The sequence below is a fragment of the Cervus canadensis genome, chromosome 8, assembly GCF_019320065.1.
Source record: "Cervus canadensis isolate Bull #8, Minnesota chromosome 8, ASM1932006v1, whole genome shotgun sequence".
In the NCBI taxonomy this organism is placed as follows: domain Eukaryota; kingdom Metazoa; phylum Chordata; class Mammalia; order Artiodactyla; family Cervidae; genus Cervus; species Cervus canadensis.
Window position 1 is genome coordinate 65,863,660 of NC_057393.1, and position 25,245 is coordinate 65,888,904.

Consider the following 25,245-nt stretch of genomic DNA (forward strand, 5'->3'; position numbering starts at 1 on the left):
AGCTCTCTTACCTCACTTCCTACTCCCAATTCTCTACTCCCCACCACACCTGAGCCTCATCAAACCTCTTTTTCCAATTTTCTCTTTCTTAAATATACCCAGCTATTTGCTGTCTCAGGGCCTTTACACACACTGTTTCCTCCACCTAGAACTCTTTTTCCCCCAAACCTCCACAGGGCTATCTCCTCTACCGTTGTTCAGTCTCCTCTCAAATGTCACCATACCAAAGAGGTCACCACCCCAGCTACGTGGCTGAAGCTCATTCTCCATCATACCTCACCCCCTGTTTTATGTTCTTATAAGTCCCTGTCACTCTCTAAAATTATCTTATTCATTCATCTGTTCAATAGTTTATATTCTGAATTTCTCACAAGACCATAAGATCCATGAGGACCAACAGCATTTTCTCTCTTGTTCATGGCTGTGTCACCAGAGCTGATATAAGAGAGGTATTAGATATTCACATAATAATAAACATTAATGAATAATCATCAAACTATTCCTTGTGTTACAAAAAGGGCCAAGGACCTCCGCACTGCCCAGCACCTAGAGGCAGAGCCAACAGACCAGAGGTGGCCCCTGCCCCCAAGACCAGGCCCGCTTCCCTGCTCGGCTGACCCAGCTGTGAGGGCATGAGCTGCCAGGGCTGCCAAGCTCTGCTCCCTCCCTTGCCATAAGAGCCTCCTAGGGAGGCAGGCTCTCAGGACTGTGGTGGGGTTTTGAGGAGTCCTCCCAGTGATGGACCTTGACAGCTTCCTGTTCCTGAGGCAGAGCAGCAGGGGACTTGGGAGGGGGCAGACCTAACGAGGAGGCAGAACCTAGGTCAGAGCAGCTGAAAGAGTGAGCCTGGGAATCAGGTCCCTCCCTCACTGCTGTGGCCTTGGTTTTCTCATCTGTGACTTGGGAGGGTTGGACTGGGTGACATGTGGGTCCCTGGGGTGTGTGGCGTGAGCCCCCGAAGCCAGGCCCCTGGCGTTGGGAGAAAGTTGGAGACTGGCGAGGGGACAGGTGAAGGCACGAGGGTGCCTATCCTGCGCTCTCCCCCCCTGACCCCAGCCCCACCACAGGCTCTTGCCTGGGCCTGCGTTATCAATCTCCCTCCACCTGGAGAACACCCCTAAATGAAATTCCTGTTGGCGTGAGGCCTGTGATATAACAAGTCACTCGCTTTGCCTGGGAAATGAAAGATGATAAGGCAGAGTTCCTGGGACAGAGGCGATCTCCATAAATCTGCCAGAGTGTGCTGGGATTACTTTGTGGGATTAATTATCCGTCCTTCAAACAAAGACCTGACCTCAGCAGCCGAATGTCCCCAACCTGTGAGGGAGGGAGCCTTGGGCAGTGGCAGGGGCGGGGGTGCGAGGGGGTGGCCTGGGCTGAACAAGCACTCTAAGATACCAAGTTGGCATTTCATTTCTCCTAGAAGACCCTACACAGCTCCCTCCTGCCCAACACACCACGTTCACCTGCTTCTAACACTTTCTGCAGCTTGACTCTGCTTAGTTTCCAACAACCCAGCCATCCCTCCCAGCTGTTTCTCATGCCAGTTCAGGGCAGTACTGTCTCCTGTCCTCTCCTAGTTATACTCCTACTTCCCAGGATTGGAGGTTTCTTGATATGGATAAGAAACTTCTATATACAGTAGAATAAGGACTGGACCAGGAGCCAGCTCAGTGTCTACCTTGGGTTTCTTGAGCTCTCAGCCTCAGTTTACCCATCCATAAAATGGGAACAGCATAGACAAAGTCTTTACATGAAGAGGTTGTCAGGAAGATCCAATGGGACAGAGTGGCCTGTGAAAAGCACATGGACTTCAGACTCATGTAGACAGGCCATTTCTTGGCCTAGAATGACCCTATCTGTTACATAACCTTTTGGGGTTTGTTTCCTTCCCTGTAAAATGGGGACACTGACAGAGTTTGTTGTCAGCATAACATGCAACATCTATAGACGACCTGGCATGACATCCTTGGGAGGGAGTCTACTGACATCCTAATTACACTGCAAGAGGAGTGCGGTCACAGTGGCTTTCTGTCTTCTGCTCTCCCCTCAGGCCAGTCCCTTCTCCCTGCTGAGCCCACACTGCGTGTGAACTCTCTAGACTCCCAAGTGGAGCAAAGCAGAAGAGACCACTCTTGGAGCCAAGGAACATCAGTGCTAATCACAGAGAGGCTTCCCAGGGCCAGCCTGCATGCCAGCCAAGCCCCAGTTAACTGTTTTGAGTCACAAGGGCCACAGAGGAAAGGCAGTTGGTATAGCCTTCAGTTCCATGAAAAAATGAGGAGGTGGATGGATTTCATGGTAGAAATGTAGACATTAGAGGGTCACCTCTGGGTGGAAGTGGCTGGGGTGTGACAAAAAGGTCCTGGATGTGAGATGAGGGTGGCTTGGTAGCAACAGCTGGCCAGCCACACAGGACCTGGGCAATCCTAGGCAGACCGCACCCAGTTGACTTCCAGGTTCTCCTGGGGTGAAAAAGGAAGGCCAGCCCTCCCTCGCAGTGTCACACAGAGGATGGATAATTTAGGTGAAGGTCCCTGGCAGCTGCTCAGGCACACATGAACCCCTTAGGAAAGAACGGCTGCTTTATGGGTTCCCAGGGAAGTGTGGATGGGGCCCAAGCAGGCCTCCAGGGTTCAGAGGCTCAAGTCTCAGGGACCTGATGGACATGTGGATTCCAGAGGATCCCACAGTCACCATGATGGGGAAGAAGAGAATGAGGATAAGAAGGCAGATGCTTGTGGACCCTGAGCCAACAAGGCAGCCATAGGCCAGAGGGGACATGGTTCTGGCATCGGGTAGGGAACAGCAGGTGAGAGAGAACAGGGAAGCGGAGCTGGCTGGTGAGCATGACCTCCCATCAAAGGAAAGGGAATAACCAACCTTCCCCTGTGGGTGGTCAGGGAAGGCTTCCGGAGGTGGTGAGTGGGAAAATAAGGCTTAAAGGAGGGGAGGGGTATAGAAAGATGGATAAATAATGGCAGCAGGCTCCTCTCTGCTCTTCCCAAGTTCCCTTCTTTCAAGAAGGTGCAGTGAAAAGCAGTCACTTCCCCTAGGTGATGTCAATCAACTGAGGAATGATAGCAATTTACTGAACACTTCGGAGAAGGCAATGGCAACCCACTCCAGTACTCTTGCCTGGAAAATCCCATGGGTAGAGGAGCCTCGTGGGCTGCAGTCCATGGGGTCGCGAAGAATCAGACATGACTGAGCGACTTCACTTTCACTTTTCACTTTCATGCATTGGAGAAGGAAATGGCAGCCCACTCCAATATTCTTGCCTGGAGAATCCCAGGGACAGAGGAGCCTGGTGGGCTGCAGTCTATGGGGTCGCACAGAGTCAGACACGACTGAAGCGACTTAGCAGCAGCAGCAGCAACTATGTATATCAGTCACTGTGCTAAATAGGCCCTGCCTTCTCTTTGAGGTAGGGGTTTGAATGTCAATTTACAAAAGTGGTTGTTGAGGTCCCACAGCAAGACGAACTTGGAGTCAGGATCTGAACTCAGATCTAACAGACCCAAAGCCCTAAGTTGCTACCTCAGCATACAAAGCACTTCTCAGGGGGCAGCCAGTTGGTAATTTTGTCCTGTGGGTGGCACAACCCAGCATTCCAGGTTGAGTCAAGTTAGGGACATGGTCCATACCTCCTAACTCTGTGCATGTTGGATGACCAGTAGCTGAGGCAGGTGCTTTGAGTTCCAGAGAAGCAAGATGAGGAAGAAACAGAGATGGGTGTCATCCTGGACAAGGAATGGGTGTTGGGCTTAGGTAAATGGGGGTGTTTGCCTCTTCAGATCTGTGGGGTCTATCTACATCCCTTCGAACAATACCCATCTTACTGGACTCCAGATTTGATCTCCAAAACTGCAGTCCAAACTGCTTGGGTCAAAATCCTGGCTCTGATGTTTACAAGCTGAGTGGCCTTGGGCAAGTTACTTAACCTCTCTGAGCTTAGTTTCCTCATTAGCAAAGTGACAATGATAGTACCTTCCTCATCAGGGTGCTGTGAGGAGTAAATGAGTTAATACTGCTAGGCACATGGAGATTACCAAATAAATGTTGGTCAATGTTATTATTAGTTAGGTGGGGTTTCCCCTTTTACCTTCCATTCTACTCCTCTTTTCCCAAAGAAGTACCAGTCCTGCACTCTGCTAAATGTCTCTGTACATGTATGTATTATTGCTAAATATCTACAGTTGCTAATGTGTTTTTCAACTACAGACATGGTATTATGCTATTCCATTCTGTTTCTTTTATCACTCAACACTAGGTTTCAAAGATTTATCTATTTCACTGCCTGTACATCTATTAAGTTGAATCCTATGAAACTGCTCACATTCGACCATTTTTGACCTACAAAAATGGTGATTCTATGTGATTTAACCTAATGGTGTCTGGCTTCTAACTGATACAGAGTTTTAGTGTAGGGGTTGTAAAAGGCCATAGTAAGTATTTTAGACTTTGCAGGTCAAGAGGGAAAACTGAGGACATGATGTTAGTACTTACTGAACAGTAGAGAAAAGAAATCTCCAAAAAATTTTTGATGAAATTTAATATATAACAATAATTGAGCACATTTTTATAATACTGGTCTACTAATAAGAAGAATGAAATTTGGGGGGCAAAATATTTCACTTAAGTGGAATTCAAAGACAGTGCTTACTATCATCAAATCAACTGCAAAGATACTCATCTTTAAAATCCATCCATAACTTGTAGATATTACAAAACAGGCAGGGGGGTATGAAGAAGTTGGTCATTGCAATTGCCATTTACATTTTTCTGATTTCCAGTCAGTGTTGGTACCTCTACATACCTTCAGTAATCTCTGGGGCATCACATTCTGTGAATATATTTTGTCTTTTTTCTATTGAATTTCCCAACTTTTCCTATTGATTTGTAGGAATTTCTTATATATTCTAAATGTTATTCCTGTGCTGGTTTTTTAATTGTTGCAAAAATCTTCTCCACACATGTCATCTATTGTTAACTTTGTCTATATATTTCAATGGAATTGGAAATCATTTGATGATCAATTTTTCACTTATGGCATATGCTCTTTGGGTAGTAAGAAGTCCTTTACAACTACAAGGTCACAAAGATATACCCTCACATTTCCTTTTATGAGCTTTATATTTCACTTTTCACCTCGAAGTCTTTAATCCATCTGGAGTCTACCTTGGTGTGTGGTAGGGATCTTGTTTTATTTTTCTCCATAGAGCGAGCTAGTTTTCCCAACACCAGCTACTATACAAGTCATCCTTTCCCCCATTGATTTGTGGTGCCACCTTTATCATATATCAAGTTCCCATATTTATACGTGGGTCTGGTTCTATTCTGTCCCATTGGGCTACCTGCCTATCTTTTTAAATGTACTAGATAAATTTGGGGCTGGTCCCCCTCATGGCCCTGCTGCCCTCTTCCGTACCAGCTGCTTGGGGTGACACCATCTTGGGCTGCCAGCTCCCTATGGCTTTGGACACTGCTTGTGATGATGCGCCGGCCAATCTGACCCCTTCTAGGGAATCTGGAACTGGAAAACTAGAATATGGAGATGACTAGATGACTGACAGCTGAGACAGAAGCCAAAAGGACATTTCAAGGGCAGCCATGATGAGAGGCCAATATGGCCATCCTGGACTAGGTGGATGCACGGATCCATCCTGGGAGACCATGAGGGATCCAGTGTAGAAGAGAGGTAGAAGTGGGGTAAATTATCGACAGGGGCAAAGATGCTGTGGTAGGCTAAATAAGGCCATCACATATCCAGGTCCTAACTCCTGGAACCTCTGAATGTTACCTTGTATAGCAAACGGGAAGTTACAAATGTGACTCAGTTGAGCATCCTGATATGGGGAGATTATTGACTGGACCCTACAAATAATCACAAGAGTCCTGAAAGACTGAAGCACAGGAGATCTGACTGTAGAAGAGAAGGCAATGTGACCACGGGAAAAAGATGAGCGATCTGGGCACAATCCAGTGAATGCTGGCAGCCACCAGCCCCTGGGGGAGGCAAGGGATGGATTCCCCCCGGAACCTCCAGATGGAACCAGCCTGGCTGACACCGTGACTTTAGCCCCATGGAGCTAAATCACAGTGGACTCTGCCCTGCCAGAATCATAAGAGAGAACATTTCGGTTGTTTTAAGCCCCTGAGTTTCTGGTAATTTGTTGTTGAAGCCATAGGAGGCAAGCTCAGATGCTGTAATAGAGAGAGAGGGAGCAAGCTCTGTCCCAATTCCTCATCCTGGGAGGTCCAACTCTGAGGAAGGTCTGCCCTGGATTCCTGTAGGAACCCCACAGCCTCACCAAGGCCCCTTTCCCTGAGTGTTCTCAAATTCTTGGGGCCACAGAATTTGTGGCCTTGTGCCCTGAAAGGAACAACCAAACACTCCTTAGTTTGACCCTTCAAATCACCTTCCTCTTCTGCAGCCTAGTGGCCTTGTCTGTTGCCCCTCAGACATCTCATGAAGAGTCCTTTCTCAAAGATTTTGCTCCAGTTGGTCCCTCCTGCTTGGGATGCCCTCCTCCCTACCTAACTCACCCATCCTTTAGTCCCAGTAATACCTTCTCCCTCATCTCTAAGGTGATATCATTTACAGGACCCTATCCAATAGAGGGCTGGTATTTCCGAAGTTCTTGCCCGGTGTTGGACACTGTTTGGAACACTTTACATGCATGGATACAACTGTCAGAACCTGCAACAGCTCCATCATCCCTCCCATAGTACAGATAAGGAAAGGCTCAGGACAAGTTACTCCAGTGTTAGGACTGCCCAGTCCTAACACTCAGTCATCTGGATGTCCAGCTTTTTCCATATCTGCATGTCACTCCAATTATTATTATTTGCCACTTTTCTTTCATTTGATTCAGTTTCTCCTTTAAAAAATCATTCTAATAGAGTCTGTTTAAGAATATCATCAATGGAGAACCAGTTCACTAGCCATAAATAGTGATTATAAAATAGATAAAATGAACCTATGTGGTGAGATTTTAGTTACATCAGCTTGGCATCTGAAGGCTCTAGCCTGCTTTCTGTTTGTTAAATTGAGAGATGAGCCAAATGGTGAAGAGGTGTTCAAGATGTGAGTACCCAACTGGACTTTCTCCTGGACAGGGCTGACAGAAAATCTAAAAGAGAATTGAGAAGGGAATAGCCGTCTCACTGTGTGATTCGGTGTTATTTCACGCCCCACCCATGCGGCACTTAAAATCATCTCTCTGGGGAATCAGCTGGGGTGAAGCTGCTGCCCTCACCCCATCCCCCAACCCCCGACACACTCAGCTTCCTCTGATCTCCCGGAGGACTTACGGGCAGCCTGAGTCCCTCAGCAAATGCTGTATGGATGGACAAGCAACTTTTCATATGTTTACTCCCCAGCAACTCCTTAAGCTTCTCACAGGATGGTTTTCCATTTCCAATTTCCATTCTAGACCCTGTCTCCCCAAGACCACCAAGAAGGGAGGCTGGCTCACCAGGACCTCCTCACTAAGCATTTGCTGAGTTGTGAAGAGCTGACTCTCCTGTCCCCACAAACTTTTAAAAGACCCACAGCATCCCAGAACCTCAACTCCTTCTTTCCAAAGTGTTCCTTAAGTCCCAACTAAACCTCTCTCAGACATTTAAGACTCCCGCTGTCATTAAGGGGCTTCCCAGGTGGCACCCGTGGTAAAGAACCCACCTGCTAATGCAGAAGACATAAGAGACACAAGTTCGATCACTGGAGGAGGAAATGGCAATGCACTCCAGTATTCTTGCCTGGAGAAGCCCATGGACAGAGAAGCCTGGTGGGCTGTAGTCCATGGGGTCACAAAGAGTTGGACACGACAGCCCCCCCCCACACACACTGTCATTAAGAAGAAAAATCGGTCACTGGCTCCTTTAAAATAAACCTTGCTATGCTGGACATTGTGGTGAAGTGCCCTTTAGCCTCTGCTTTCACTGATTCCAAAGTGTTTCACTGATACAGTTCTTCAGAACAGGTGCTTCTACCTGCGCTGGCAGCAGGAGGGTGTGGGAGGGGCAGTGAGCTGCAAAACAGAGGCTGCCTCGATTCCACCCCACTGGCCCCCACAAAAGAAAGGCCTTCTGAAGGTGCTGGAATGGAGCCCGGCCCAGCAGAAGGAAAATGTGAGCAATAAATCCCTTCTGGGTCAGAATGTTTGTTCACTTCAATCAATGTCTGAAAATATCTGCCCTGAAATCTCTGTTTCCAGGATATTGGTCAAATATTTGAATGGGGCAGCCAGTTAATTGACTCAGGAGGAGCACTTGACAGAGAGGCAGAGGGAGGGCTGCAGGGCGACAGGAAGACAGCCGAGCCCACAGGTAGACCCAGTGACTCCCAGCCTCCGGCAGCACCGTCAGGTGTCCAGGGCACCGGGAGGGGAGGCCAGAGGCACTGCGCAAGTGTGGGTTCTGGAGCTAACATGCTCTTCCCTCCTACCAGCCATGTGACTCGGGGCAGCTGGGCCTCAGTTTCTTTACCTGCAAAATGGGCAGACAATGACAGTACCTACCTCATGGGGTTAGTAGGAGAATTGAAAGAGTTGATGCAGGAGAAGCATTTAGATCTAGTTCTAAGCATCCACAAAAGTGTTCGTTACTATTCCTATGTTACTGTGACCCCTTACTCTGGCATTGAAAGCTCTCCCAGTGTGAAGCCCATGCTGTAAGAGGGTGTTAGGGCTGATGGGGAGGTCCCCTGAATGTGTGCCCACACTCTGCCTTGTGACTGGTGACATCCCCTTCCTCGTGGTCTCTCCAAAGCATCCCTCCAGGACTGCCCTTCTCAAGAACCAGCACTTTCCTGACCTCCTGGAGCATCCGTCATACATGCCGTGCTTCAGCTTCTGTGACGGATTACCTGTGCGGTCAGGTTCTCCCTGAGGCTGATACTGGACCTGTATGGTGAATCTGTGGGTGGGCCTGCTGACATGTGGGCTAAAAGAGAGATCCCTTCCTTTCCTTCCATATTTTAAATTTGCTTTAAAACATGGGTTCTGTAGGAGAGATAGGGGTGGGGAGGGTGGCATGGTGTCCTTGTGGTCCTGTCTGGGCCCCATCCAGAGAAAAGCTGAAGGCTGGAGCGGGAGAAGCTGTTTAAATGGTGGGGGAGGAGATGGAGCATAAAGGGGCCCAGCAGGGATGCTGAGGGGCCCAAGCCCAGGTATAGCTGCAGGGGGATGATGAGCAGCCCCTGTCCACCCACGATCCATTTTGGCTCCAGGATCATGGGGTGTCCGGGGGATGCTGGGCCTTTTCAGTGGCTAGGGAGGGTGCTGACAGAGCGGCCCAGGTGACTTACTGACTTGACTTTGTGCAAGGGACACCCACAAGGGATCAGGGGCAAAAAAACAGGTCAGTTGGATAGCACGTGCCTTCCTCCCTGCCCAAGGGGCCCTGCAATGCTTGGGGATTTACTAAGAGCTATAGTCTTTGATTTTTGTAGGCAGAGAGGAGGAGCAAGAGCCAGTGACATTTACTTTTCTAGAGTCTCCATTACCATCTATGTGCTGAGGAATCCTGGTATCTTTTCGTGTATGCATTTGTCATCAACCAGAAGATAATATTTTGATAAACTCTATTAATATTCCCATTGTACAGATGAGGAGACTGAGGCACAGACAGAAGTAACCTGCTCAAGGTCAGCTGAGACCTGAGCCAGGCTGGCCATGAGAAGGGAATGTGACTACGATTTCTCCCTCTCTCTCTCCAGAGCGCCTGGCCCATAGCAGGCACACAATAAATACTGATGACATGGAGATGCTGACAGGAATGTAGGTGCAGATGTCAACATTTTTGTTCCCCCAGGAAATCATGAATCAGAGCCGTACAGGGGCAGGAGGTGGCTGATGGGCTGAGCCAGTAGAACTCCATCTGCTTTGCTCACCCTCTCTGCAGGGCACCCCAGGGTGTCTCCTCTTTTGGAACCCACCCCATCACTGAGCCTAGAAAGGGGAGGGTACAGCCATGTGAGGCTGTGGGTGACTTTGGGCTTAATATCTTTGTAACCATATTGCAAAGGGGCATGCCTAAGACGGCGCCTTACACTTAATCTTTCTCTTATTGCTTTTTCTCTTGTATGATTTAACCTTGCACCAGGTATCAAGCTAGATAAATAAAAACTTTTATTTCAGATTAGCCCCGGCTGGGGGCTGCCTGGAAAGCTGAGCAGTCATCCAGAGAGTGAGATGAAAAAGGGAGCGGGGAATGTGAGCCGCTGAGAGGGGCTCACTGTATCTCCCAAAAGATATCTGAGACCTTTTTTGAGGAGGGAGGGATGAGATCTCCTGCCAAGCCCACAGCCTAGGGAGGCTGAGATCCCCCTAGTCCAGCCTTCCTGACCCCCTCTTCCTGAGTGGCCCTCCAGCCCAGCTACCTTCTCACACTAGTATTTCCTGCTCAGTGCTTAATATGGCCAGGAGACACTGCCTTTGCTGATATTTAGTTATGTCTTCCCCACTAGAATGTGAGCTCTGTGGGCTCAGTGACAGCAACTTTCCCTTCACAACTGGTCCCCGGGGTCTGGCATGGAGGCTGGCACACAGTAGGAACTCAATTAATATTGGCTGGTTAACTGAATGAATGAATCCTGGGGTTCTAGTTTGGTACATAGACCAGGGGGTTGACATGAATCATTTGGCTTCCCATGCAGAATAGTAAAAGATGGTAAAAAGGATGTGGGTTTTGGAAGCAAGAAAAGCTGGGTTTGAAACATGTGCCCCCAACTTATGTGCTGTGTGACCCTAAGTGTTTCATGAGTTCTGTGGGTTTCCTTATCTATAAAATGGCTCTGGCCGGCCGCGTTCTGGGGTGAGGGTGAGGGTGACAGAGAGTGTATCGAGCCCAGAGCAAACCCTCTCACATGTTTAGAGAGAGAGATACACAAGATGTTAGAGCAGCATGGTTTGCAATAGCAAAAAGCAGTGCATACACCATTCAACAAGAAAATGGATTACCTGCGATATTTTCACATGACAAAGTAATACGGAGTAATAAAAATGAACAAATAATGACACCAAAAAAAAAAAAATACAGATGGATCTTGTACGTAACATTGAAGAGAAAACACAAGTCCCAGGAGACTATGTGTAACATACTTTTAAAATAAAGTTCAAAGACAACTGCAATATGCACATGTGACAAAACATTCTCTGAAACCAAAGAAATAAAAAAGAAAAAAAAACAACGCAAGGTGCAAAGAGATGGCTGTGGGATGGGGAGTCGGGATGGACTGGATGGGGAACACAGGGAGATGTACGGGATGAGTGACGGTCTGGCTCTTGTGTTGGTTGGTGGGTTCACAGGTGTCCACAAAATTTTTAAAAACTAATAATGAAACTGAAGAGGGCCATATAAGGACCAGTGCTGACTTGGAGCCAAAGATGATGTCTGAATCAGTTCTGTGCGCTTGAAGTGTGCCAAGATAAGAAAGAAAGAGAATGCAAAATAAATGCTGGCTAATTTCACAATCCTCCAAGGATCTCTGCAATAAAAAGCAGTTACTTAGAGATGAGGAAAAACTAGAAAGAAGTCAATTTTTTTAATAAGACAAATGTCTGTTGACATAGGGAAAACAGACTAGAACTTCTCTCCGAAGCAATCTCTAGGCATGAACTAGAATGAGCCAGAGCCCTTGAAAGTAGCCTTCAGCCATGACTGGTCTGCCAGATCCCAGGCCTGGAGAGAGCTGCTTCTTGAGCTAAGCAAGGGCCACCCCTGCCCAGCTGTGGAGGTGGAACCCAGGTGCTGCTTGGACCCGAGAGGGAGGTCCTGGGTAGGCTCCCACAGTACATGGGTCCCATAGGAGGCTCTATAGTGTCTTGAGCAAGGGTCAGAGACTTCTGCCCATGAGGGTATGGGAAAGAGGAGAGGCAGAAAGGGAGAGTCTCAGACCATGGTGGTGAAACCTCTTCAAAGCCCACTGGCCAATTCGATTCATGGGAAGGATGCCAGAGGCAAGATACAGCTGCTGACAAAGAGCGTGCAGGGCCTCAGGAAAGGCACAAAGACAGAGCACAGAAGAGTGTGGGGAGTGGACGTGAAGAAGTGTAACCCGGAAGAGAGGAGGCAGAACGAACAGGGAGAATGAAGTGAGGGCTCTCCCGTGGTTTACCAGGAGGAATTCAGTGTTAGTGTGACCTCTTATTGTTGGTTTGGTACGCCGGTGGGAGAGCACTGTGAATAATATTTTTTAATTAAATTTTTTAAAAGTCAGAGGAACTGCCCCTTAAATATTGTTGAAAGAAGAGAGCCACAGGATGCAAACTGGAGAAACCTTGGATGGCATATTCATTCCAGCTCTCTAGAGAAGGCCTATCAACTACCAGTGGCTGATGGAGGCTCGGAGGCCCACTCAGGCTCAGTGGGAAAGTGTGCTGAGATCAATTAGTGATTTCTGCCTTGACATGGGATACAGGTGCTCTGGTATATGTGCTGACATGGGTCTAGCATGGCAGTCACAGGTGTAAGCAGATCAGCTCTCCTTATGAATATGCCCCCTTTTGCCTAGGCCACTACAGGGACCCTAGATACCGAGACTTAGAGCTTAGATGCTTTTTTGTCTCCCTCTTTCCCTGCACCATCCATTTTCACTATATCACCTTAATGAATCTCCTCCTTTACATCTCCACAGCAAACCCTAGTCCTGCCCTAGTTTGGTGCAGCAGCCTGTTAGGAGACCATCCTCATTCCAGTGCTTCCCGTTCTGACTGTCCAGAACTTCCGTGAGATAAATCCTCTGATGACCCTCTCACCCCCAGACATGCTCAAGAATCCACATCTTTTGCCTTACATGCCCTCCTCCAACTGGCCCCACCTCTTGTCTCTCATCAGCCCTGACTCCTCCCTGACTTCCTCTTGGCTCCAGCCATTCCCCACTGTGCCTGGCCAGATGCCCTGAGGTTCCTGGGGCTTTCAGCACCCAATATGTACTCCAAGCCAGGGGGTTTGCTGTGCAATTCTGATTTCCAAAGCAGATCTGCTTTTCCTAAGTTTTTACTTCTTGGGGGGAGAAAATTGCCAAGCAGCTTAATCACAAGGGCTTTGAAGTGATTCAAATGATGGTCTTCTGTGATAGCTGTCCCCTACCAGGCCATGGCCGGGGGCTCCATTTAGTTATTGGCATATGTGGAGGGGTATGTACTGGCATATGTGGGTTTGTGCAAATTTGACTGCTTATTCTCTCTCTTTACACACACACACATACACACAGCTTTCATTTCAGTGTTCAATGTGTTTTCAAGGAACTGCCTCACTTGGTAACATTAAAAGTAAAATTCAGCAAGTGGTGAGTGAAGACTTTGTCTTTCACTAACATACCTGGGCAGGTCCCCCAGCATGACCCAGTGGTAAGGCCACTGCCTTCTTAGCTGGGACGGAGGGGTTTCAACCTTGATACTGCACACCTATTCTTCATTTGAGGCCATTGTTTCTCAACCCTTTATTTTCATTATCACATGCCCCTCCAACCTCCCTAGCCATTTAAGACATTTTTTTCTAACTGCTCCCCTAACCTGCATGAAATTTTAATATCACAAATATAGCATATATATATATATATATATATATATATATATATCTGTGCTTTATACATATAAGGAGTAAGGTATTTTTTTTTTACCTCTCAGAACAAATTGTTGCCCCCTTGGGGGCGATACTGACCTGTTGATGGATGACACGTGCTGTTCAAGACCAGAGCTTCTCAAAGGGTGGTCCCCAGGCCATCAGAACAGTATCATGCAGGCCCCACCCTCTAGAGTTTCTGATTCAGGTTTAGGGTAGGGTACAAAGCTTTTCATTTCTAATAATACCCAGGTGGAGACATCTGGAGACATCACTTTGATAACAGCTGCTGTCATGCAAATTCTGGCTATATTCTGGAGCCCAAGAGACCTGGGTTCAAATCCCTATTCTTCCGCTTTGTGGCTGTGACCCTTGGTCAATGGATAAAAGTCCCCAAGCCTTGCCATACATGCCAACAAAGTGCAGTAATACTGTCTCCTTCATACACTATTGTGAGGGATTAAATGGCCAGTGGCTCACACACAAATAACACACACACCTAACAAATCGGGTATATGGCAGGACTGCAGGAGACCCAGAGAAGCAGGGCTCAGACAAGAAAGCATCCAGATGATGGGAGAGGTTAGGCTTCTTCAGCCTGAAAGTGGAGTCTGGGCTGAGACGGGGGCTGTAATGCAGGTTGGAGTGGGAAGTGCTAGCTTGGGCTCCTTCACCAAATCCTCATACCCCAGGGTGGGGAGGGGGGCCCTTTGGCTGCTGGAGAAGGGTCTGTTTAGCGGCAGTTATGGGAAGGAGAGAGTCAAATGACAGAACTCAAAACAATACTTCTGGAAAATCAAAATGCTTCTAAAGTGGAGGAAAGCATTCAGACAGTGTTGGAATCACCTGGAAGACCTCTTAAATAGTCTCCTAGGCCCCATCCCCAAGTCTGACTCTGTAGCTCCGGGGTGGCCTGAGAATTCACATGGCTAACAGGCGATGCTGCTGCTGCTGGTCCGAGGCCCCGCCCTGAGGACCACTGCTTCACAGCCTCTCCTGGATGGGCTTCCTGTGACGAGTGCTTAAGGAGAGATGAAGAGTCTGGGAACTTGTGGGAAGATGATAGCAGGACAGAATGCCAGGCCTTAGAGCTCTTGGGACTGACTGAGAGGAGCCTCCAATCTGGTCCCCTGACCACCCGGGCGGCCTGCTTGTTGACACATATGAGTGGTCACAGCTAGCAAGGTGGGCTCCTGCCAGCATGGTATGTGCTTGTCCCCACTGCATCCTGGCCAGTGGTGGGCAGGAGGGACATGTGAGGCCTGCTGGGTGCTGACCTACGGTGGACAGGCGCCAAATGCCACTTGCTTTATATAATGGTCTCATTTACTTGTTACAACTCCATGAGAAAGACACCATCAGCTTCAGATTAAAGATGGGGGAACTGATGCTTCAAGAGTTTTAGTGACTCCTTCCAGGTCACTTAACTGGGAAGAGAGGATGCCTCTCTGGAACAAATAGTAGTTGGAAATTAAATAATTTCTCTGCCTGAGGGGACTCTAAAGGCATCTCAGGCCATGGTCCAGTCCTGGGCTCCTCCTGATGCCTAAAACAACTGCCCCACTAATCACCTTCTGTCAGCGTGGCCTTCTCACCGTCCTTGGCTCTGTCTCTGTGCCCCCTCTGTGATGTCTGCCACTTGGGGACACTCGGGCAGCCTCCCTGCTGACCTGCTTGCTCCCACCTGCCCTCCCCCAACCCACTGTGAGCTTTGCACAACACACCCCTGACCACGTCCCCCCGCTGCTGAACTGGAACCCCCCTGCCCTGAGGACCAGGGCCTGGTGTTCTCCTGGGCAGGGCGTTCCACACCCTGCGCACTGGCCTCGTCTCCCCTCTGTGGCCTCCCTCACGTGCTGCGCTCAGCCACGCTCGTGACTGCAGTTTGGCGATCGGGTACACTCTCTCTGCTCTGGGATCTTGGTACGTCCTGCTCCTCTGCCTGCAACAGACCCTCGCTCCACTTTTCCCAGCTGCTCATCTGTCAGGGCTGCCTTAGAAGATCTCTCCTTGGTAAGCTTCCCCTCCTGGTGACAGCTGGGAGGTACCCCCTCCCACGGATTCTTGCTCACTTCTTATGACGGATATTTTTGAATATATACAAGAGTAGAAAGAGCAGTCTAGCCAACCCCCCTGGGAGTTGCCACTGCTCTACATCAACAATGATCAGCACAGCCCATGCCTGTCTCCACAGCATTTCACCAGGGCGCTTCAATTCAGCCTCTCCCCCAGATTGCCTGCAGATTCCTGTGGCTGAGATGGTGACTCGGGCCTTACCAGCTCTCAGGACTTTAGGACAGAGAAGACCCTCAGTCCACTGGAGGTGGATATTCAAGTCCCTGTGTGTTGAGCACTGATTACACATTTAGGCGCTCCGCTAAGTGTGTACACGCCATAGCATCCCTGTGAGACCTGGGCTATAACTACCTCCACTTCACAGAGTGGAGAACTGACGCCCAGAAGGTTACACAGGTAGTGGAAGGCAAGTTAAGGCGGTCTACCTCTGGAATAGAGCAGCCCACAGAAACAGAATGCAAGCCACACCTGCTATTTGAAATTCTCTAGTATCCACATTAAAAGAAAAAATAGGTAAAATTACTTTTAATAATATGCTATCTTTAACCCAGTATATTGAATATACCATTTTAACATGTCATCTATGTAAGGCATTATTGAGATATTCTACAATCTATTTTTCATACTATGTCTTCAAAACCCTGTGTGTTTTTAGCACATCTCAAATCAGACCAGCTGCATTTCAAAAGCTCTGTACATTTCAAGGCAACCATACTGAGCAGCTCAGCTAGTGGTCACCACCCTGAATATGGCCCTAAAGCCTGCATGCTCAACCACTTACTTCTCTATACTTAAATGAATGAAGGAGGAAATGAGTAAGGGTCCCAAGAACCCCTGGTCCTGAACTTTCTTCAACAACTAATAATGTTTAATATTTTATGGTCCTTTGGGGTCTCTCTGGCATTGTCTTATCTGCCATGGGACTTGTCATCTCTGTTCCACAGATGGGGATATGGGGTGAAGAGGGCCAAATGCCTTGCTGTAGGTGGCACTGCTGGGCCTCAAACTGACAATTCTGGACTCCTAGTCCAGTGCTCTGCTGGGCAGGGGTGCAGGACTATGTCCATCTGGCGGGGGAGGGTGTCTGCTCAGACCACAGGTGAGGCTGACCACTGGGGACAGGAGCCCGCAGAGCTCTGGAGGTCAGACCCTGGAGGAAGTGATGCCCTTGGTGAGTGGCAGGGCAGGCACAGGCTGAGGGAGCATGGGGCTCATGCCAGGTCCTCTATGGGAAACAGCCTTGTCATTCTTCGGTCGTAGTTTGGCCACAAGAGGCTGAGAACAAATTGATGGCAAAGGAGCCATAACTTACCTCTGAAGGTCTCTTTGTTCTTGGCAAAACAGAGGGGTCATTAGGAATGGGGAAAGCACTGGTGTGTGGACATAAATCCCCCCAGCTGCAGAGCTGATAAACAGCCTGGAGGGGACAGGGCCTCAGGGAGCTGGGCGGGTTAACTGTGTGCCGTGCGTCACTGTGGGCTCAGGCCTGTGTCTGAGACAGACCACCTGCCCAGGCTCCTAAGGTGCCCAGAGACGGGCTAGCCCACAGTGCCCGCAGGACTCACACCTGGCTCTGGGAGCCCCTGAGGCCCTCAGTCCTTTCTTTCAATTGAAAATGATCCCAGAGCACCTGAGCTGGGGCAGGCTCCCACCAGGCACTCAGGGTCAGTGTGGGACAGTCCGCGTGAAGGGGCACTGCCAGGGCATCCCCTCTCACGTTTCGAGCCAAACAGGCACTGGTCAAGCCACCCAGGCCTTAACACCACTGGAGAGGAAGGCATGAGAGGCCAGACCCTCAGCAGACAATGTTCTTTGCAGTAGTGTCTACACTGACCAGCTGAGGGAAGTAGGAAGAGGTCAAATCACACTCCCCTGGGCAGTGTGCCCTGCTGCCTGTCTGCCTGCCTAGACTTGGGCTGAGGTTGGCTCGCAGGGGTCCATGCCAGCCCATGCCTGGGGAGAAGGGCAGGGAGGGAAACCAGGTGCTCAGGATAGGAAGGGAAGAAAGGGGACTGCCTTTTCCTCAAACTGTCTGAAAAGGATCCGGGTGGGGTTGCTGGTGACAAATACCCATTACAGTGAGGACCGTCATGGCCACCTTGCAAACGTGTTCCAAGTGCTACCCCACCAAGGACGGCAGACAGCTGCCCCAGTGCTGCCCCTCCATTTCCACACCCACAGTAGACTCTACCAATTGAAGACCACACTGAACCTGTTTGGCTTCCTGGTCCCCTTCAGGCAGCCATTACCAATCAATCAAAGCTGGCAGGTAAGAGAAAACCCGTTTGTCATCCTTTCTAAAAGCCCTCAAGGCACATCTGTTCTGGGAATCCTATAAAGCTATGCTAAGTGCTCGAGGTTTTCCAGAAATTTCTGCCTCCTGCACCCACCTTCGCATGCATCCCCACCTCTACTTTCATATCCTGGGTTTCCCTTCCTATCCTGTTTTTTGCACCTGGCCCAAGAAAGTGTGTCCCTAGAAATTTCACAGGATGTTGCCATTTCATGCGATGCTGCTGCAGGCAATTGTCCCCAGACTGTAAGCTCCAGAGCACCATTCAGATACCAAAGCCTCAGCAGCTCTGCCTTCCAGCCTCCTGCTCCAGGGGAAAGGGGTGGCTGCGGCCATTTCTATTATAGAGGGCCTGAGGTTCTGGGGCTGGTGGCTTGGTACCCAGTGCAGACTGGAAATAGACTAATGCCTTGGAAGATGGCCATCTGGTATCAGAGAGGAATTTCTCGCTGTCCATGACTCTCTGCTCCCCACTCCTGTCTGAGAGCATGTCTAGAACCAGCCCAGAGAAAATGAGATGAGGAGACAATCCCCTACCCAGCCAGGTGCCCCCTTCTTGCTGCCAGCTTTTACTAGGTTCCCAACTCCATCAGCCTTGGGGCTCACTGGTGTTCACTCAGATCTCCAGCACAAGCCCCTTGTTACCACGAGGCACTTGTTTTGCTTCCCAATTTGAGAAACTCATGAAGGAGACCAGCACCAGCATGGCCCTTCCTAGGACCTCCTTTCCCATATCCTGGCCTGAGGACCAGCTGCTTCTGGGGCTCAAAGAGAAAGGACCTTTCCTGAGCTGCACCCTAGTCCTGTAGAATGAGAACCTTCATGGATGCCAAGGACTCTGCTTTTTTGGTAGGAGCTCCCAGGTGATACTTGGGCAAAATGGAATTTGAAAACCCATTACCATAGAGTAACATACATTAATTCATTTATCCATCCATCCATTCATCCACTCCACAAGTACAAATTGGACTTTCCTCTTGTGGAGCCCTGTGCTGGGCATGAGAATGGGGAGGAAGAGGGGTGGGGGAAGCACAGGCACAAACCCACACTGCTGTTGCTGCCGCTCACCACGTGAGCTGCTCTGACATTCACCCTGGGTCTTAGGGTCCCGTGGGCTTAGAAGCACAGTTAACAGTTGTGCTAGAAGCTGCAGGTTACAGAAAGCCCACAATACCCCTGATTTCCTGCATTCCCAAGGATGTGACTGGTCTCCCTCCCACCACCTAACCCTCAGCACTCTGAAGGTGTTATTAGATGACCCTGGTGGCTCAGATGGTAAAGAATCTGCCTGCAAGGCAGGAGACTTGGGTTTGATCCCTGGGTCAGGAAGATCCCCTGGAGAAGGGAATGGCTACCCACTCCAGCATTCTTGCCTGGAGAATCCCATGGACAGCGGAGCCTGGAGGGTGGGAGTCCATGGGATCACCATGAGTCAGACACGGCTGAGCAACCAATAAGCATGCACACATGCACATTAATAACAGTTAACATTTACAAAGTATCAATACCCCACATACATTTATTAAAGACTTTACATACAATAAGCCTTCTGATTTTTGAGCCACCTGAGGTAGGCATTCTTACTGCTCCCATATTATGGAGGGTATGGAGATCCACCCCTAGAGAGTATGCTCAAGAGACTCCATCCATGTTCTTGATCACTACACATTGGTGTCCTGAGCTTTAGGGAGAAAATGCCCCTAAATGCCAAGTCTACTCTCTTGGCAGTGTGGTAGGGAGGGGCAATGGGGTGGACACTGGCCTAGTGGCCTGATATCCTTTTGGCCTTCAAACAGCCCCTCACCTCCCCGCAGATGCACCAGGCTCACCTTTCACTCACCCAGCAGGCTGGGCAGGGAGGCCAGGGTGGGGTGGGAGAACAGGGACAGATTGATCCAGAGTCTGTGTATGAGTGAGCAGTTTTTCCTGCACCTCTCACCAGTCCCCTTGCTCCAAAGCCACCCAGACCCACGACGACCAAGGAGCTGCTACTTTGTTAGTCTCTAGGCAGGGATGTGGAGTCAGGGGTCCTACCAACCAGAACTTTCTCTGCACTCAGTCACTGTTCTGCTCAACCAAGAGCCTAGGTGGGAAAGGAGGGCTTACGTGCCTCCCTGCAACATTCCAGATAAACGTGACTGTCTAATGGTCAGAAATGTGAAGAGAGCATGAAATCAGCCAAAGTTGCAGCGGATTTAGTTCTAAAATGATGTAAAAACTGCCATCTTTTCACCAAGTAACGACAAACAAAAACCCAGCGTACTGAAACAAGTTAGACAAGAGTCACCAATAACCTGGGCTCAGAGCCCCAAAGTGCGCAGACGCCTGAGACCTGAGAGCAATGCACACTCCTGTCCCCACCATCACCCAAGTGCCACCCCCCCCGCCCCCGCCCCCGCCTCGAACTCCTCTTCTCCCCTGCTCCCCCCTCCTTCATCTAGGCAGTTCCTTCCTGAGTCCTTTGGTCTGGGTTGTCCCTGGGGACAGGTCCCCTCATGCCACTGTCCCACACACCCACAGAGCCTGACTCTCCTAGAGTGGCTCTTCTTGAGTAGGGGTGGGGCACTAGGGCACCCCAGGCCTTACCTGAGACGATAGTGTAGCCAATTCCCCGGGGACGTCCTTTATCCTGGTCAATGGCAGTGATAATTCGCACTGTCGTGCCCTGGGTGGGAAAGAGAAAGGACTTGAGTTTGGTAGGTCAGGCCCCAGGTGCTGTTCTTCTTGTAGCTGTCCTGATACCCACAGCTTCCCTCCCCCTGGGGACCTCAGGTCAGTCTAGGAAGTAGGGGCCGAGTACAGAGACCTTAGCTGCCCCTATCATTCCTGGGATATACACTGAGGCCCCAGGCAAACACCTCCGTGTCCACTGGAGAGGCCCAACCTTGCTGATGCTCTCACTCCCTCTTCCGCTCCCTATCTCCCTTCATTCGGATGAATCACCCAGGGAAGAACTGATAGAGGAGCAATCAGCAGGAGGAAAAGAGATCTGGTCTCTATCTTGAACACATCAAGTTGCTGTGTGACCTCAGAAGTTTGCTGCACTCCTCTGGTCTCAGTTTGCCCCATCTTAAAATGAATAACACAAAATCCTGGGATGTTGTTTTCACTAGGACCTGAGTAAAGAAGAGCATCAAGGATGAATTCTTCTGTGAATGAAAGCATCATAAATCCTGAAAGTGGGTATCTTTAGGGATGACCAAGACAACTGTGGTGGCCACCACGGTCCTCTGAACCATACCCCATCCAGCACTGCAACCGGCAGCTCCTACCTCCCACCGCTCCGTCTCCCACCCCATTCATTCTCTCTACAGCACCTGGGGAGAAGGGCCCAGGATTGGAATACCCACGATGGGATTCGGGGGAGCACACAATCTGTGGTAAGGGATCAAGGACATATGGACAGACACTGCTATACAGATACAGGGTTTCTTGGAGGCATAAATGTACCCCAAAGTATAGAAGCCCACCAGGAGGAAAGAGCTGCACAAACGGCGACATTTAGGATGGGTCATGAGGAGGGGGGTTTCCCTGGTAGCTCAGCTGGTAAAGAATCTGCCTGTAATGCAGGAGACCCCAGCTCAATTCCTGGGTCAGGAGGAACCCCTGGAGAAGGGCTGGGCTACCCACTCCAGGATTCTTGGGCTTCCCTGATGGCTCAGACAGTAAGGTATCTGCCTGCAGTGCAGGAGACGTGGGTTCGATCCCTGGGTTGGGAAAATCCCCTGAAGGAGGGAATGGCAACCCACTCCAGTATTCTTGCCTGGAGAAGCCCCAAGGACAGAGGAGCCTGGTGGCCTGTAGTCCATGGGGTCGCAAAGAGTTGGACACGACTGAGTGACTAAGCACACATGCAAGAATGAGGAGTGAATAGCTTGCCAGAGAGAGAAAACAAAAAGGAACGTGCTTCAGGCAAAAGACACAGCCCTGGCAGGGCTGTGGAGGTATAAGACTCTCTAGGAAGAGATGCTAGCATATAATGAACACATTCAAATACCAATGGGCTTCCCACGTGGTGCTTAGTGGTATAGAAACCACCTGCCAATGCAGGAGACATAAGAGACGCGGGTTCGATCCCTGGGTAGGGAAGATCCTCTGGAGGAGGGCATGGCAACCCACTCCAGCATTCTTGCCTGGAGAAACCCTTGGACAGAGGAGCCTGGCAGACTACAGTTTACAGGGTTGCAAAGAGTTAGACACGACTAATTTGTGCCACTTAGCCTGCACAGATACCAATTGGTTAGTTAATTCATTGAATAAATGAACATATGAACAGCTGGATCCTAACTTCACCACCACCACTTGCTGAGTTGCCCCTCGCCTGGGGAAAGCTTCACTTTGCTCTACACGGCCTATCACACCAGCCCTGTCTGCCCAGCTTCTGGCCCAGGCTGCAGGTCCCATGGCTGATGGAGGGAAAGTAGGACAGCCCTGTACCCAGTATTTAGGGAGATACCAACCCTGGCATTTGCATGTCTGATGAAGGTCTCTAATAGCCTTGGCACCTCTCAAGCATTGGCCATTCATCAGCTAGAGACTGAAGCCTGTAGGCTGCAGACTCTACCCCCTTCTGAGCACCTTCTCCTATGGAGAGAGGCTGGTTCCTGACATGCAGGACTCTGCCCTGGAGGGAGTGCCCTGGGGTGGGCATGGTGCGCCCCTGACTCCTCCTGGTTTCGTGCCAGGACACAGGAGGGGCATCTGCCACCTCACCCTCCCAGGGCAGCTACCCGCACACAGCTGTTGCTCTGGCCTCTCCTGAGCCCAGGTATGCGGCAATCCGGAACACCCCCAGGCTTGGCTGAAGGAAGGTGAGAATGTTGCAGAGGAAACGTCTACTGCAGAGAAATGGTCTCAACACAGAGGCTGAGGCTCTGTAGAGAGCAGGCCTGACTCCTTCCTTTCATACCTTACCCCTCAACTCCACCCCTCCACAGGAGCTCTGTCTAGATTCCCCTGGTGGGGGTTGGGGGGAGGGCGGGGAACAGACTGTTACAAAGTCAGAGAAAGATGCCATTAAAGGTGTATCTCCTGAAGTGGATTCTGAGGACCTGGGCTGTACCAGAGTGTGTGAAGCAGCCACGCAGCAGGGGCCCTTCTCCAGCACTGGCTCTGTGCCTGGCGCTGCTACGTGCACTTCTTACACCTTAACTCATTTCACCCTCACAACTACCCCAGGAGACAGTTCCATTCTATAGGTGAGGAAACTGAGGGCCATGAGGTAGGTGGCCTTTACAAGGTCCCACCGCAAGGAGTGAATGGAAAGCCAGGATTCGGGTTCAGGTACTTTAGCTCCAAAATGCTCTTGCCCACCAGACAATGCTGCCTCTGTAACAGGTTATATGAAAAATATAATAATGATAACTGTAATTTATGAAAGTTTTGGCTATGTGCCACAAGTATTAATATAAGTATTAATTCATGTCAAACGTGGGGAAACATATACCCCCCCATCCCTCCCTTGGAGATGCACAACCTGCTTTAATGTGGTAAAGGCTCCCAAAAGTAGCAAAGTGATAAAGAGATCCATCAACCTTTGCTCTCCCAGGCTTTCTGAGCTGCAGACAGGCTCTTTTCATGTAACATCTTGATAGCCCTGGACCTAGCAGTCCGTGGACAGTCATTTGGGAAGCATTGCATTACATCTGAAGGGTCTACACAAAGGGCTCCCCCGTCACTCCAGGGGGATCCTTTCGGGGGTAGGCTTTTCCTGGTGTCACCTCTTAAACCTCCTGGATATGTCCCCAGGAGGAGGTCCTGAGAGCATGGGACTCTGGCCTGAGGCTCTAGCTACCAGAAAGGGCTTCACAGCCCATCTGACCACAGTCCATGGCTTCACACCCATGCTGGGTGCTCCAGCATGTGGGTTCTCTGGCTGCACTGGGCCTGCTGAGGGCAGGGCTCAGACTGCCAGGTCGACTGGGCCCAGTGCCTACCAAAGCACCATTCCAGATAGTCATTCAACAATAAGCCTTGGTCTTCCCTGGTGGTCCAGCTTGTTAAGACTCCATGTTTTCACTGCAGGGGGTGTGGGTTCAACCCCTGGTCAGGGAACCAAGACCCTGCATGCCACTCTATGTAGCCAAAAATCACATAATAACAAACAAGCAAATAGTGAACCTTGAGGGGACAGCTGCATGCCCACAGGCGAACAACCAGGGCCTGCTGTGGCTGGTTGGGCCCAGGACAGTGAGCCTCAGCAGCACTGGAAGGGGGCCAGTGCTGGCCTGTGCAGATAGAGGAGCCGGCAGCCAGGGAGCCCTCAGTTTTCAGGGCCTTGTGAGCATCTCCCCGTCAGCAGCCCCGAGCTGGGTGGCCTGGAGTCCCCCTGGGTGGGCGGGGGCTCAGTGGGTCCAGCGGCGAGCCAGGACCAGAGAGCAGGGAGGCTGGAAGAGCCACGCCTGAGTGTCTTTGACATGAGCGCTGAAAGGCTCCTGACAAGTTTGGGTTTCATCTCTTTTTGGATAAATAAATCCATTTTTAATAAAACCCTGAGCTTTTAATACAAGTGCAGCCGCAAAGATGGGAAATGTTATGAGAAGGAATTAACAGGGAGGAATGGGGGCTCCTGGGAGCCCACAGCTCTTGTTTCAGAGTTTCAGTGATTATATTTTCAATATACTGAAACTTACTTCCTAAGATGAGGAGATGAAGTGCCCGCCCTGGGCCTGGGCCCCTCTACAGGGGGGGCACTCTGACTGTCTGGCTCTCTAGAGAGGGAACCCAGTTCAAGGAGCACCAGAGTATGACCAGGAGAACAGATGGCCCCAAAGGCTAGAGATGGGCCCACCTGGCTATGGCGCTTCTTCCCTTCATAAGAACCCCCACTGCAAAGAGGACGCCCTGCCTTCCCACAGAGAGGCTAAAGGTACACGGGCCTGTGGGGTTCCAACTCTGTATTGTGGGAAGATCAGTACAGCAAGGGGGGTAAGGGTCTGACTCTGTGATTAGACCTCTGCCAGGGTGTGGACCCTTTGATTGAGTTACTTAACCTTTCATTGCCTGGTTTTCCCAATGTACGAATGGGTATAAAACATTCACCCACACCTCAGCAAGTGATACATGGAGCGCTTGGAACAGCACTGGGTGCACAGAAAAAGCTATAAAAGTGACTGTCACTATTCTCTGGGGCCTGGAACCTCCATGTGCTTCTGATGAAAGCTAAGACACCTCTTCCCAGACAATGCACACAATGTGAGGTTCCAAACAATTTCAGCAAATGCAGACTTCCCAGGACCCAGGTTAATCAACCTTACACTGGAGGTAAGGAGTTTTCTGGCCATTCCATAGAGAGAACAGCTGGG

General features: G+C 50.0%; 1 protein-coding gene across 9 annotated transcripts in view; it reads right to left on the bottom strand.

Moving 5' to 3' along the window:
* The window catches only part of CDH23 (cadherin related 23), a 433,939-nt gene that overhangs the window by 222,656 nt on the left and 186,038 nt on the right, over positions 1–25,245 (bottom strand). For all 9 annotated transcript variants that reach the window (XR_006270872.1, XM_043476661.1, XM_043476663.1 and 6 more), the window contains exon 9: positions 20,528–20,606. Coding sequence is in view for 8 of the 9 variants with exons in the window: in XM_043476661.1 (XP_043332596.1) it covers positions 20,528–20,606 (79 nt within the window). In the remaining variant the exon portion in view is untranslated. The remainder of the gene's footprint in view (positions 1–20,527; positions 20,607–25,245) is intronic.